Below are 16,040 nucleotides of genomic sequence, written 5' to 3' on the forward strand. Positions count from 1 at the left end.
TAAAAAGCATACTACGTTCATGACGAATGATCTTATAGCAACTAAAAAAATCTTTTGAAAGCCACGGCACCTCCCCTCAGTCTGTTACCGTCTTGATAAAGTTCCTTGGAAATGTTGCAAAGAAATGAGTGGGGTATTCCATATTCTTTTTTTAACAGCCTTGAAATAATAACAAAAAACTTCATGTAAAAAGTTGAAAAACTTTTCAATAATCGCCGCACTGAATTTTTAATATCATTTTGCTCGATCAAACTTCCCCAGGGTAAACACAAACAAAAGATGCCATAATCTTTTCAAAATATTATCGTTTTTCTTGACAGAAAGATGCCAAGATAGAGTGTGCATAATTTATGAAACTGTTTGACATTAGCTGAAATACTTACCCACTGAAAAGCCAGAATGCATTTCAACTGAAAGCTTACGAGCATTAGCGAAGCGTACAAAACAGGCGCTGTCAAGGAATGGCTGCGTTCAGTGGTTCGATAAATAAAAAGAGAAATATCAGTAACACTGAAGCTGTTCGTTAAAAGTTAAATCTACAATACAGTAAGTATCTGCTTCTACATAATTTCTTTTTGAGGAAAGCTTTTGGACAAAGATCTTTGTCGGTAGAATGTTTATAGTTAACCTGAACGAAATGATTTTAACACATTTTTATCATTAGACACATAAAATATTCGTACTGCTCACATGAGAGTTGTTAATGAAAATGCGTTTATATCGTGGGAAAAATTAGAACTAAAGATGGCGATGAAGTGTTTCGTGCAGGCGCTTTTAGTTTTTAATTAACAAAAAAAATATTAAAATATTTGACAGCGCGGAGTCTTTTATCGCCTGTGGTGCGTTTCATGTTTGATTGTTGATAACGTTGTAAGGAGGTTTGCCTTGGTTTGAAATTAATCTACCTCATCTCCATTCGACATCATCTTCTCTGCTGGAATGGGATTACAACTAGGTCCTTCATCTTCACTTGGAAAGGATTGGATGATTTTTGTTTTCTTTGGCAGACTTAATAACTCCCCACTGTAACGGCGATTTAATTACTACTCTCATATCTCGAAATGTTTTGTCGATTGAAATCCGAAAAAATCTCTTCTATACTTGTTCCTTTCCGCTTCTTAAGTACTTCCAGTCTTTTCTTGTTTCCATTCTTCATGCACAGAGCTGAAAATTTCTGTAGTCTCTGTCAATATGAAAGAAGTTTTCTTTACGTCGATAAACGACTAAATAATTTCGTGATGTCAGTGACTTCTTACGACTGAGAATATTGTGCACTACCTTGTTAAATGAAGTATTCTTATATCAGAAGCGGTAGGACGCCTAAAAACAGTTTGAAACACAGTTTGGAAACATAGATATTTTTCATTTCACATTATCTTTTTTTTTATGCCATCCAGTTGTGGCACACTGCCGATTACCTTTGGCGGGTAAAAAATATATTGATGAAGCAGCTGAGCTATATTTTTTCATTGTATGACTTAAGTACACAAAACATTATATACATCACAAGATCACTCGTAATGTTGACAAATATTTTTTATAAGAATGCTTCCAACTTGTTCTTAAACTAACTGAAATGAAAACAAAAATTGACTTTTAATTGATCATAGCAAAACAGAAGTTCAAACACGCAATGCCTATTCGCTAAGAAAACGCTAGCTTTCGATGTGCTTGGACTGGACCCCTGTCAAATTATTTGAAATAATTTCAAAACTTTGACGAAATTCGCCGACGAAACATGTTATGTGAATCGGAGATAACTGGTTGTCATGAAATGGTTTATATAGTTTAGATTGAGTGTTGAACAATGTAACGAAATTGAACATAAAGGAAAGGTTGTGAGGTTGGGCGTTAGTTCGATGTCGTTCGAAACTTTTCTTTCGATGGTTGCAACGAAATTGCATATGAAACACTAAGAAAACAAACTTTAAAGTAAGTGGTCTTTATTTGTACATTCATGTTTTTGTTGAAAGTGAGTTTTCCATGCAATATTCATGCAGGCACATACAAGTCACATCGATGTTGAATAGTTTTTTTTCCAATTACCAAAACTCCCTATTATTTGTCAGGCTGCCAGTGGCTTTTCATGTGGCATGAGTATTTTGATACCTCTGCTGCTTCCTCTGAATTTTATTCCCCATAGATCGTCGAGTTATCCCTCCTCCATAGATCTGCCTTTTGAAATCCCCCTCGACCTGAAATTTATGCAGGGCTTCACCCAGTTGGAACTTGCTAATTGTCCCTTGATAAGTCTTTTATCAAAGTTCAGAGCAAAAAAAAGCTTTTAACTCATTAATTCCTGCAACGATTATTTTCAGGCACAAAGCGCGCAAGTTGGTCAGAGGTGAAAAATTAACAATTCTTCCTTGAGGGAGCGTTATGGAATAAGCATGATTCAAGTTTCATCAAATATACGAATTCCGATTTTCCAATTGGCTGATTTGTACCACGTGATACTGGGTGGTAACGTCATTATCGTGGTGTACATTCAACACACCACTGTCATTACACCATGGCTTCGGCTGACCTAGTATATAGTGGTTTCAACGCAGTGTTTCTTTGTGCAGTGTATTCAATTTGAATAATAAAAATGCTAGCGCACTCATTACTCGGGAATTATCGGGATTTACTCGAAATTTTAAATACCGCACCCGGCAAAGCCTCGTGCGGTACTGAATCTCTCGTTTATTGTTAGTGAACTCATGCCGGTAAATCCCAATAATTCACTCGCTGAGTGCGTTAACCTGTAGTTATATTATTAGATTTCATTAAATCCTGAGCGATTGGGTATTTGGAGCCTTTTTTCAGCTCTGTAACAGTTGGCGCAATGCATTTCCATTTGAGGTGACTCGGAATATGAGTTGATAACCGGAGTTGAGTGAACCAATCAAAACATTAGAAATAAAATATTTAATACATAACAAAGGATATTAAGAGTTTGAGTAGCAAATCAGAGCGCACCTTTGAACACTACCAACAGCTCTAGGTCATAGTAATTTAACTTATCACAAAATCTATTTAGTTTTGTAGGATAGACGCTTCAAATGCTGTTAGGATAATGAAACACTTTATATTAATCCTGTACGCCTTCATGAGCTCTACTCGAATGTGCCTACTAACAGTCGGGAGGTAAGCTGTATTTTGACTATATTTGTGTTACGGGAAAATTTACTGACTTTTCCCGTATGTGTTATTCGGAACATATTTAGTCGTTAACTTTCACATTTAACCATTTCAATTCCTTTCATTTTAATAAATCAAAAAATCCATAAAAACCACAGTAGCTTTTGAATAGATTTTTGTTGTTACTCGCTTTCATCATATGCACCTGGTTGTCGACACTTTTGTCATCTAGTACATGGTTTTTTTTAGGTAAATATAAGTGTTGATGGTCTTTCTGGAAACATTGGTTTTCATGGTAGATAGCAGCTGAGTTTAAACGCGTAAATCTAATTTCTTTTCATGCAATGGTTTCCAAACCAATCTTGTATAAATAAGCAGAAACTTTTCATTGCTTTTCCGTTTTTTATTTCCTGAGCTGCGCTACTGCAATTAAGATAGGTATTGTTTTCTATACCAGAGCTGTAAATTCGCACCTAGGTTTCCTACTTTAATGGCATAGAGTCTATTGCATCCGTCTTTTTAATTTTGAGATTCTATCCGTCGTAGAAACAGATGGAATATTTAAGTAGTTTTCGTTTAACTTCAAAGAGACTTTTTTTCCGCTCCTTTGTGTCCTTATTCAAATATTACGATTTGTGTAACAATAGCACTTCACACCAGTTACTTCTTAAGCAAGTACCTTGTACAGCTTTGATGATTACAAACTAGAGAATGCTAGAGGTCATGTCGCTTGTTGGCCTGACCTAGAATAAAAGTACTGTGGAACCAAAGATTGTCTTATCCTTGACGTCCGTATAAGCTCGCTCGAAGTAGATCTCCGTGTACCAGGAAATCGTGACGAGTTTCCGTTCTCGCTGCCAAGTCGTCTTTACAGAGTTAGTTCCCCCCAGTTGTTATTGTGCCGTCCGTGAAGAGTCAGTTTTCCAGTTTTGGGGCAAAAATTTATCGTCACATTTGATCACCTGAGGCAGATAAAAAGTTTACTAAAAGCGAATAACGTTGAAATACAGGGAAAGGCAATCCTCCGATTTCAACCGAAACCTGTGTTTCTCTAGAGCTCCATTACATGGCTAACGGCGGAGTAAACATTTCGAATAAATTTTTAATGCTGTCGTTCAGTTCCAGTTTATTCAAGGAAAGGTGCAGCAACGAAGCAAATGTTTCTCATGTTAAGGCATACTATTCCATCGGAGAGCTACACCGATGGATTGAAAATAAAAATACATATAAAGTTCATGACAATTCAGAGTAGCACCTTCAATCATATCTCTTACTCTTTCGCTTCACTGTACATCTTACCGGGCCCCAAAATGAGCAACCTAAATTTTTTCTTTTTCACTTCTCTTCACGAAGTCATGTTAAAATCTGCTGATCTTTGTGTCTCTGCAGAAGGTCCAGTTGAAGTCTCGGTCGGGTTTTGAATTTCGTCCAGTATAAAACCAGAGACTAAAAATGGAGGGTTAAATTATAGCTGAATCCTTATCAGTCCTGAGGGTGACTATAGCATCCAATTGCTCACTTGCATAGCTCTGCCGAATCAGAATTTGATCTCTAAGGGTGACTAGTATCCAATTTATAACTGCTATAGCTATGCCGAATCAAAATTTGACCTGTACGGGTGACTAGCATCTAATTTCTTACTAATATAGCTCTGCTGAATCAAAATTGTGACATTAGGTTCATGTGATTTAAGTAAATGTTAGCAAAACTCTAAAAAATTATCTAGTTTTTCACCAAATCCTCCCTGCCAATGCCATGGAAAATGTGCGAAGAACAGAAGGATGGACAAGATACATGTTGATGTTGGGGTGTAAAGAGCTAAGAAGACTGTCACAGACTAAAAACTATCAAATCCACTAGAAATGAAAGATTGTCCACTATTCTTAAACAAGTAAACGTATTCCGTGGACCCGTAGACTCTGTTTCCTTTTTTTTTTTTAGCCACGGTGAATGTCGATCTTATTACATTTAATTGCATTGTTGAAAGGTCCGTAGCCCCACCACTAACATTCAATTCACTACATTTGCTACTACGACTAAGTGAAAATTCTTTCTTCCAGGAAACAGGAGCCAAAAGGAAAGGAAATCTCAGAATTGCTGACAAGGCTTCTGGATTGCACTCGGTACGATGGCCGACTTCGACCAAATTACGGCGGTGAGATCTTAACTTATAAGTTGTCAGTCAAAATTTATCACCGACGGAGGGAGGGGGTGGAGTCGGAGGAGACACATGCTTTTCATGGGGAACGGAGTGGCAATCAGTCGTCGTCAACAGAGTATAAAGGGTAACTATAGAAAATTGACCGCCAAAAACTGTCAATGAAGGAGATCATAAGAATATTACTGAGCCATTTGGGAGGACCAGGTAAATTTTATCGTAAAAGAACCAAAATCTCCCGTCTCACCCACTCACCCCCGGTGACACATACTGACCGGTTCCGAAATTAGGAGCTAAATTTGTCTAAGGTTTGTTCGTAATTGAACGTCAATTGCGCACGTTTTTACCACCCGAGCTCGTGATTGACTTTAGAATCAAGTTTGCTTTTCGTATTTCGGTTCAAGAATTTCTACTTTTCTAAAGCTTGGATACTTTGAAGAGGTCAGTCAATCATAATACAGATTATAGATTGAAAATTTTAGGGGAGAGCTACACCGATGGGTTAAAAATAAGAATACAGATTAACTTAAAGGCATTAAAGAGTAGCATTTTCAATCATATTTTCATCCTATCTTTTCATTAGCAGCTTACCGGGCGAGGAGCAACCAAAAGGTTTTTCTTTTTTACTTTTCTTCACGAAGTCATGTAAACATCTATTGATCTTTGTGTCTCTGCAGAAGGTCCAGTTGAAGTTTCGGTCGGGTTTTGGATTTTGTCAATTGAAAGAATTGATGTAGTCAACATGGTGCGTAATTACATTGGAAAGAAGTTTGAGGCCGATGTTAAAATATATTCTTTAGCATCCATTTATGAATCCTCTTGCTGTACGAATCTGAAAGCAATTAACATAGAAAAAAATTGAGTTTTCATTGTTAAAAGAGCATTAGGCCAAGTGATCCTTTTTCCCAACTTCAATCCATGGAGCTGGCTGATATCTTTCACTGGCTCCACAGACTAAAGGCGATTGCATCCACTTATCTTTGCTTTCTGATTAATAGCTGGCGTGGATATATCGGCGATTAAATTCACCGACCTTCCGTTGCAGCGATTTTCTTAGAATAGGTAGCCAATGGGGCTGATTGAATGTATTCCATAGCTTTTCAACATGACGGAAAACAGCCCTCGCTTATGCCTAAGGAAAAAGCTCAAAGACCAAGTCGTCACGTTTGGCATAAAAGTCGCGAAATGTGCTCACGTCAAAAAGTGGCGACATTCGATCGCAATCTTCGCTTCTTATCAAGTTCTTTGCAACTGCTGAGTTTGAATTTTCTTCCTTTCCCCATAAGGATTTCACAATCGACATATTTCTTCGACAACAATGGACCGACAAGAGACTGGACCACGGTCTGAATCACACCATCACACTCAGCAGCCGTTGGGCCATGAAAAAGATCTGGGTCCCAGACTCATATTTTGTGAACGCGAAAACTGGCCGCATGCACCGAGTAACGACTCCTAATATGATGCTTATGTTAGGTCCTGGAGGAGTGATAAAATACAATGCAAGGTACTTTAGTCAAATCTGTCTGTTGCTAGCGTTCTATTAGTGAAGACGATGGGAAGTTGTTGTAATAACTAAATGTCTGGAACGAACTTGCATTACAGAAAGAAAGAAAGTTATATTTGTCAATGAGCTCTTCGAGTCGAAAAAATGTAAGGGACTAAATAACGGGCGTGAAAGAACGAACATTTTGAGTCTGATGTGAGGACTCGAATTTCAAAATTTCAGAGATCCAAGTCTGGATCTGACGCTTTCTCGGTCGGTGCTAGATCATCAGACCACGAAATGAGAAAGTCTTACAACAATCTTCGGAGAGACAAGGATTTATTTTTTTATTCGAAATATTAATGGTTGGTAATTTTTTATTATTGAACAGGACAACCATCAAAGCAGCTTGCCTCATTGATTTGCGAAAGTTCCCAATGGACAGTCAAGTTTGCCCGCTGGTGCTGGAAAGCTGTAAGTTAAGTTGGCTTTATACGCATAGTTAAAATACGACGGTGACAGACAGGAGGATTTAATTTTTTGGGGAACTGTCCATGAATAATTGCTTGCGAATTCCTAAATTGTTTACCAACTTTGTGACTGACTGAACGACTGGTTGACTGACAGAGATGCTGATGTGTTGACTGATATACTGATTTACAAGTTAATACACTTTTGATTGACTGACTGACCTACTCACTGAGTAAATGACTGACAAGTTAACAGACTGGCTGACGAAGTGTCTGACAGGTTAACCTGCTGGCTGGCCAACTGAATGAATAACCGTCTGACTGACAGACATACTTACTGACCATCTGACTCCCAGACTTTTGATTTTTGACATCTGATTGACGGGGTCAGCCATACCTGCTGACTGATAGACACGCTTAAGAACGGACAGACTGAGATAGGCTGGGACACGCCTAAATATAGGTAGATGGATCGAAAGAAAGAACGCAAACAAACGAATATATAGAGAGATATATCAGGTACAGAGACAAACAAATAATAAAAGTTGTCCTATGCAGACCCTTTGCATTATTTTTGTTCTCCAAGATGGCTATAGTGCGGAACATATTCGATATAAGTGGGAAGTCTCTGGAACAGACGGCCAGTCTTTTGTTCCATCTGAATTCCGCCTTATGCCGAACTATAACCTGACAAACATCAACCTCTCGCTTACCATGAACAAATACGTTGTTGGTGAGTAACAATATTTCACTTGTTTGCCTAATTATCCTTTTGTATTTAGAAACATGACGTTTAGAGTCTGGTGATTTTCACTAGTTGTCATTAGAGAAAAACACAATAATCCCTTTTAAAAAAATTATCCCAAAAGCGAAGAGAATGCCTCAAATTTGGCCGACCATTTCCTTGTGGGCAAGGCAGATATTCTCCTCAATACGCTATATAGGTATGTATCACTCCAAACGGTACGATTTTGCTGGAATCGCTCTTGTCTGAAAATGAGGAGAGACTTTTGAGCATTATACTATGGTCTAAATCGGGTGTGGTTTTCGAGGAACCAAGAGAGGAAATAAATGTAATTGTTGTTTTCAACCTCACATGGATAAAAGAGAAAGACAAGTATTATGTCATTCAAGCTGTATCTTGGGGCAATTTTCACGAACTCTCACCTTCTGCACTAATTTCTAAATAACTAAATAATTAATTTCGCCTCAAAACAAAAGCTAACTTTAAAACGGGTAAGGATTTTGACGGCTAGGGCTGAAAATTGGTTTTGAAAATGGAATGTCTGGTCTTTTCGTCCCAACTAGAATCATTTCAGGAACTGGAAAAACCTGGCAGTTCATGTACACCCTCTCTCTATTCATTCCGAGGGGTAACTCCTAAGGTCAAATTTTAAAACACCAACTGAGGTCATTCCAATTCATTTACAAATATTGCAGTGTTCTCTTTGTCTTTGTTATCAGGAAATTTCTCGGGTGTATGTGCGACATTTACCTTCAAACGTTCCTACAGCTACTTTTTAAGTCACATATATGGCACAAGTTCTGTAATTGTGGCTATATCGTGGATTGGGTTTGTTGTTCCTTTTGAGCAAACCGCTGCCCGAGTTGCTCTTGGCATTACGTCGTTATTGACGGAGGTCACCATTTTGAACATGATGAACAACTCCATGCCAAAGGTACACGTCTGGTAAAGTATCGGAATTAATTAACAATTGCATCAGTTTTGCTTTATTTTGCGGCGTAACGTTGAAATCAGAGGATTGCTATGTTGGAGTAGTAATGAGTTTGTTTGTTCCACTTGTTACAGGTGAGTTACGTCAAATCAAGCGACAAGTATCTAATTGGCTGTTTTGTGTTCGTGTTTTTGACCCTCATCGAGTACTGTGTCGTGTTGTTGTTGAAAGCAAAGCAAAAGCAGAGGAGTATCAAGTTCCGTAATACTGCCAGAAAACAGGTAAGGTAAATAAATTAATAAATAATAAACTGACAAGTAAAGCAGAAGTTCACGTTAGTTTTCCACAGGACACTTTTCTGCACCATGCCAGGGTATTTCGTCTTTAAGAGAAATGGAAAACGACAACAAAAGCAACTAAAACCATAAAAGACATTAGATTGTGAAACAGAAAAATTGGTAGCCTTGAAACCAAAGTAGATAAATACAACCATCAATTTTTTCATTCTTAGCGTGGTCACATAGAACATTTCTCGTATGGCTCAGTTCAAAGAACAACAGCCAACCATAACTTTATTCACGAGCACCTCTACCCAAAGGCTCCTTCAAATTAAAGTAACTTTATTCACGAGTACATAGCTTTAATCAAAAGTACTTCTAACCAAAGGCTGCTTCAAATTAAAATAGTTTGACCAATAATTAGTACTGAGCTGGAGAAAAAAAAGGAATCTCTGTCACTTTACAGCCGCCGTTTTTATTGATCACTTATGTTATAGACTGCTGTTGGTTCTACTCTGTCGTATTACTTATGCTGTACGTCCTGTTGAGCCAGTATAATTAATTCATGTATCCTAGCAGAAAAACGATGAGAAATGTGACCATGTGGAAGCGAAGGACTGGATAAGGAATGGCACTCTACTCAACACAAAGGAGAATAACCTCAATTTTTCTCATGGTAGTTTGAAGAAAGCTACAAGCGAATACTCTTCAGGGTACACCTTGGCTACTTTCAGAGATGCTGATGTTGGTGCTCTCCTTCCCTGCAACAAATCACAGATGCACTGTAAAACATTTGTTAAACAAGTCGAAGCAAGGATTCTTACAGATACGTTTATTTTGAGCATTGATGAGTATTCCTTCAGACTTTTTCCTCTTACTTTTGCCGTGTATAATGCTTGCTACTGGATGGATTATATTTAATTGGAGACTGTTAAGCCAGCTCATGCAAAAGAGCCAATGTAAAAAACCGTATCTACAAAGAACTTAAACGAGGGATCGAAACTGACCGATCACATGTTTGCAGACGCTCCCAATTTCACAGACAAATCCAGGCCACATCACCGGAGGCTACATTCCCTACTCTATGTAAGAAGTGCTGGGTTCTTTTACGTCCCCTGCTGATTAAACAGACAGACAAAAATACAGGAGACGTTCAAGAACTTCGTTCTGATCACTTATCACAGTGTAAATCTCATAATCATAAAAATTAAAGTTTCCTCGATTGCGATTGGTTGAAAAAACTCATATTTCCCCCTGATTAACTTGCCAAGTTGTTATCGGACAGTTTGTTATGGGACAGTTCAATAAGCTCGTCATATTTAAAGTTGCAGTTTAAATCAACCAATCACATACAAAGTTATAGTTTAAATGTACCAATCACATTCAAAGTTGTTGTTTAAATCAACAAATCACAACCTTGGTTTCAATCACCATAGAAACAGTGTACAGACTCCTAAATTGAGACTTTCTTCAAAATGGAGAATTTGTTTCCCTTGAACAATACCAGTACTTCGTAAAGTGTAATTTTTATGACTTATTGGCAATGAGACTTGGTGTCGTCCAATTCGGTCTGCAATCATACTCGAGATAAACAAATCGGACTCCCGCTGCGCGTTCGTCCGATTTTGTTATTACTCCTATGATTTTAGACTGAACTGGATTCCACTCAGTCTTATCACCATTACTAATTTCAATAACTCGAGATTAAAGATGCTTTAACAAGTGTCAAGCAGTAGTAAGGAAGAACAAAAGCCAATTTTCCGAGAGCCTTAATCAAATTAAACGCTTTCCTAAATTACTTTGTTTCTCTTTAATTTGTGATGTTATGCTGGCGTTGTATAATAATGTTTTGTGATTTCTCTGCTTGACGTCGCAATTGTTTAAGCTCTTTCGAAAAGTCTCGTCCACCTGGGGTTTCTTTAAAAATCACCCCTGTCAATATGATGATTATAAACTCTTGTGCCACTGATTAGCCAGATTAATTAGATTACTGATGTGTCGATGACGCGTATCATAACTTCTATGCTAATAAAGACCAAAGAAAAGTACGATCAGTAAAGCCGTAAAAGGTATCGAGTGTTTTTTTATGGCGAAAGTGCAATCACATAAGCCTCTTGTTCTAACAGATCTTATTTACAAGACAAATGCGTTCCCCATTGTTTAGGAGAACAAATAGCACAGCAGTCAGTTTTCAGAGAGCTGAAAGTACAAAAAGAAGTCCACAAAGGGGGCTCTAGAGTTGTCAAACTTTTAATTTCGTATGCATCCTGATCGCGTACTTTGCAGCGAAATTAACTCAATCTGTTGAACTATGTAACGACGCTACAATATTCTTGACTAAAAAATGGGGGGTATCCTTACCCAAAAATGGCGCCCAGCGCTGGGTTACAAACAGGTGAGTTAACAGAATTCATGTTTGAAATTCCATAACGCATTACTCGGAACGGTGTTATTATAACCACGGCTTAACTGTTTTGATTCGGTAACGGCCGTTGGAAACCAAAAATCGCAGCTTACATTGACAGCCCTTTAAAAACAAACTAGGGTTTTTGCCTTGAATTAGGATTCAACTTTAAATTTTGCAATCTTAAACATATTTCTCGCAGATGGATTAAGCTATATTAGTTGCGGTTATTAAAAATTTGTAACCTCATCGTCGTTATGCTAAATGTGGTAAAAAATGGAATAAAGTTTCTCCTTTCTAGTGAAAATAAGAGTAGCACGAAGTAAAGCCCCCGCCATGGGAGAAAACAAAAACATTAAGAACGTGCTTGGCACCATTTTACATCACATCACCTTTATTTCACCTCGGATTTACAAGAGTAGCTGTACAGCTAACTTCTCCGAGAAAGAAAAAAACAGAAAATAAATAAATAAAAATAAAATCGTATATTATATACAGTACATTAACTACTATCTAAATAAGTTACAATTGCATTGATGTTCGAAAGAAATTTGGCATATTTTAGTTCTGAACTCATTCAAGGACATTATTGACCTTAGGTCCTCTGTTAGTTTGTTCCATATGTTTACAGAAGTGTATCTGGAGGAATGAAGACTATACGTGGTTGTGTTAACGTATGGGATAACAAGTTTCCTTGATCCTCGTAAGGTTGCGTTCAGTATTTGTCATTTGAAAAAGACCACGTATGTACTTCGGCATCGTTTCAAACTGAATTGCCTTAAAAACTGTTTTCATCACGTCTTGGCACCTGATAGTATACAGATCACTAGAATTAAATTTGCTCAGTAGCTCCTGGAACGATGCCATTAGAGACGACCAAATAACCTGGCGGAAGTTTATCAAACGATCATCGTGAGATCACCTTAAATTTCCTTGACAATCTATTTAGGTCATAATCCATTCTTGAACTTTTTGTTTTATCTCAATTGCATCCAGTAGGTATGGAATAGGTTTAAGCATAGCTAATGATAAAAGGACTCGAGCTGGGAGGTTGTCCATGGTCTTATATTGAAGCTATCCTGTCTGAATTCGTAAAGGGTCTGAAAGAATAAACAACGTATGGTTTCCTCAAGTAGACAAAATAACAAAGATGGAAACTTTTTGGTGCGTCATCTGAGTTCGTTCGGTGAGACCCCCATTACCATATAGAGATTTATAAACGGTCCTTTCTCTTTTTAAAAGGTATTAATGTTTTCTTTCTTCACTGGAAAATGCACAAAATCTTTGCAAGATGTATTGTTACGTATCAAATTAATTTCGCGAGGCATATGCAGAGAAAAGAAAATCGCTATGATGAAAACATCGACACAGATGCTTTTATAATCCTATACATTCGTAACAAGCAGAGGAGAGAAAAACATATTTTTTCATCAATTATTTAACTGAATGCTTTTTAACTTTTGACCTTTAACTGAATTTTTAAAGTTGAAGTACTTTACCGAGCTCGCTTTTGGATTCCTTATATTTGCAAAGCTAAGCAGTTGACTTAAAAAGTACGACGAAACAAAATTTGCTTGCGACAAAATGTCGTTTTTCAAATCTTACAACTGTGAAACCTTTTAAAATGGAAAACGCAGCTACATATTGGGATGGTAATTTTAAAAAGGTTGTTTTGTTAGCTGCACAGCCTTATTGAACAGAGAAAGTGTGGCTTGATAGAATAGGAAAGGAATTTATGAATATGTAATAATTTTCCTCAAACGACTCTGAATTGCGTTGACATTTTCAGAAACTATTAGCGAAAAGCAAGATATGATCGCTATGATCGCCGCATGAAAAATTTAAAATCCACGTGAGTTTTGATCCACTGAGTACTTTCAAATTCTCAGTGCTACGCGGAGAATTTCGAGAACAATGTCGCTACGAGAAGCAATGCGTGGGAAAGAGATAATAGACGAACATATGCCCAGCATGTCAATAGAAATTACAGGCTCCTCGATCATAAGTTCTGATCTTAATTTTAGAAGCGATCGCTAACTGCGAAGGAAATTACTTCGGTAGCTTAATAATCCCTTAGTAAAGGTGAAGTATATTTCCCGTTTTTTATTACCTTTACGGTAAATTTTTTCAGTGTTTACAGTTTATTAATATTTACAAGTACGAAAGCCTTTGGCAAAAAGCGAGAAAGGTCTCAGGTCTGGTGTTTCAGTGGGGAACAAGTTTAAGGTACCAAGTGGTATGTTTGTGTTAAATCTTGCCAGCAAAACTGGCCCTCAGCTGATAAATCGCAACTATACTTCTTAGTTATCTTTATTTCCTTTACGGGATCTGGAGACTGAAAGTTAAATGTGCGGGAAGATACGTATATTAACGAATCATACTGTATTTAAAAGCTCGAACTTAGATGTCTAAATAGTCATTAATTACTTCGAAGTTAAAAACAATATTTTAAAGTAAACCTCAAATGTCGATTGATTAAAAGGACGAGATCCAAACTTCGACACCTTCAATAGAAATGCAGGATTTTAAGACTCCTTGAAAAGGCTGAACAAGATTTTGAGATAAGATAAAAAATTATGTGAGACCCCGCGATTCGTGAGGGCCATAATGACATATTACGTTGGTGTTGGCGAATTGGTTGCCTGTGGGAGTGGGTGTGCAGAGTCTCACCGGTACACTCATAGAAAGCGATTGAAAGCCAACTTTGCCGGTGCTCAAGGGAACAAGGTTAAGGTTGATACGGTCAAAACCTGTATTCAGCGGACACCCACGGGGAATGACCGCTTCATACAGGTTCCACAGAATAAATAAATTACAAAGGAACGATAAAAAAACGTGATTTTATTCCATAATCGACCACTTAATGTACGAAACGCGTCAACAATACTACCATCATGGATAAAGACCACTGAGTAGAGGTGACCGCTTAAGAGAGGTGAAAAGTACAGTACTTCAGTTGTAAAAACTTCGGAACGTTGCCGCTCTGTACAGGTACGAATGCGATGAAAAAGAAGGTTAATCTTTCTATCGTGATACGGGCGTATGTTTTCGTCAAGGAAATGATTATCGAGTGATATGAATTATATTGTAATGGTGATCAGCTAGCTTGCATACACTGTCGAATGTGTATGAGTCTAGTTTTAAATTTTGGATATAATGAAATTAGCGAGGGAGCCAATAACAGTAGTTTCTGCAATTGTGTGGGCACAATTCCATCTGCATGGACGATCAAAAGACAGTCTCAATAGGGCAGGATAAAATTAACTAAATGACCATCGGAACCTTTATCAATTATCCAATCATAATTCTGGTGCATGCCTGAAGAACAAACATTCACATGTGGGATGCGGCTGTGATGATAAAATGATTTCGTGATTTAAGTTGAAAGGGTGCGCTGTAAAAAAAATTAGTAACACTTGCTGGTTTCTCTAATCTTTTTTCTCTTCTTTCTATCTCTTTTTTTTCAAGCGCGCCTTTTAGTCAACATTTCTACAAATTGGTATAAAGTACTATATTTTGAATCTGAATTTTTGTTGACATGAATGAACGTGTGGGATCTTAAAAGCTTGGATGATGTCTTCTTGTTGTTGTTGTTGTTTTTCCTCGGTATAAGCAAAACGATAATTAAAAATAATTGTAAAATCAGGCAAAGAAGCGGTTGATAATTAATTGGTTAGGATGCTGTGGAACTGTTGTGTTACAATGGCCGTTTTTACGCTAGAGACGTTAAAGTTGTCTAAGACGTTAAAGTCGTCTCTCCAATAAATGCGGTAGCATTCTTGCCTTGGCGCTTGGAAAAACATAATTACTGCAATAGAAGTACTCCCGCTGAAACTAAAACAGGTACACTCGGTATGCAAATCGGTTACCTACTGATTTTGCTTCAAATATTTTTATTTTTTGGTTACGTTTGATGTTTCCCGCCAAGAGCACCATTCAAAGAATGAACTTTCGATAAGACAGCGAAGAGATATGAATAAATAAGCGTTGCAATTACGACATCAGAGATTTGAAAGCAGAAATTAAAATGATTGCTCCGTTGAGGCCGAGGCGATAATTAAGATTTATTCCAGCCAGATTTCTAGCATGATATCTTTAAACTCGGGATCTCATGTAAAGAGAGTCAATTATTCATGTTATTTTATTGAATTGAGTAAAACATCTCTCTCAAAGAGAGTATCCAAACAGAAGCGATTTCTGGTTGAGGTTCCTTTGTGCCTTTCATCCTCCCTGTCTTTTACCAAGAATCTAATTTTAAAATACTAAGATGATTCAACTTTAAATTGCTATTGTGTGCTTAAACCAAGTAATGTGTTGATTTGTCTACTAACACAACGTGCAAATTTTCCTTTACATCAATAATTCATCGCTGTTATTGTATCTCAGAGAACTCGCTTTCTCATTGGCCTTGGTATTTTTATTTACCCTACGTACGAGAGTATTTT

The 16,040-nt window shown here is 37.4% G+C and overlaps 1 protein-coding gene across 5 annotated transcripts; it reads left to right on the plus strand.

Moving 5' to 3' along the window:
* The first annotated feature begins 414 nt into the window (after positions 1-414).
* Positions 415-11,145, plus strand: LOC131774851 (gamma-aminobutyric acid receptor subunit beta-1-like). 5 transcript variants are annotated; one of them, XM_059090934.2, is made up of 10 exons: positions 415-546; positions 3,023-3,129; positions 5,184-5,278; positions 5,959-6,026; positions 6,568-6,788; positions 7,159-7,241; positions 7,824-7,970; positions 8,702-8,916; positions 9,048-9,194; positions 9,768-11,145. In XM_059090934.2, the coding sequence occupies exons 2-10, from the start codon at positions 3,059-3,061 to the stop codon at positions 10,110-10,112; spliced, it is 1,392 nt and encodes a 463-aa protein (XP_058946917.2). In that variant the 5' UTR covers positions 415-546; positions 3,023-3,058; the 3' UTR covers positions 10,113-11,145. The 5 variants fall into 5 exon arrangements, with proteins under 5 accessions (XP_058946917.2, XP_058946919.2, XP_058946920.2 ...); XM_059090936.2 differs by having other exon boundaries at positions 9,771-11,145; XM_059090935.2 differs by lacking the exon at positions 415-546 and adding an exon at positions 1,839-1,932.
* The last annotated feature ends 4,895 nt before the right edge of the window (positions 11,146-16,040 follow it).

The sequence above is a fragment of the Pocillopora verrucosa genome, chromosome 10 (genome assembly GCF_036669915.1).
Source record: "Pocillopora verrucosa isolate sample1 chromosome 10, ASM3666991v2, whole genome shotgun sequence".
NCBI lineage: Eukaryota > Metazoa > Cnidaria > Anthozoa > Scleractinia > Pocilloporidae > Pocillopora > Pocillopora verrucosa.

Coding starts and splice junctions, on each gene's coding strand:
- LOC131774851 (XM_059090934.2), top strand. CDS start 3,059: ATGAAACACTTTATATTAATCCTGTACGCCTTCATGAGCTCTACTCGA. Junction 5,279..5,958: donor ACTTCGACCAAATTACGGCG/GTGAGATCTTAA, acceptor GTGTCTCTGCAG/AAGGTCCAGTTGAAGTTTCG. Junction 8,917..9,047: donor TGAACAACTCCATGCCAAAG/GTACACGTCTGG, acceptor CACTTGTTACAG/GTGAGTTACGTCAAATCAAG.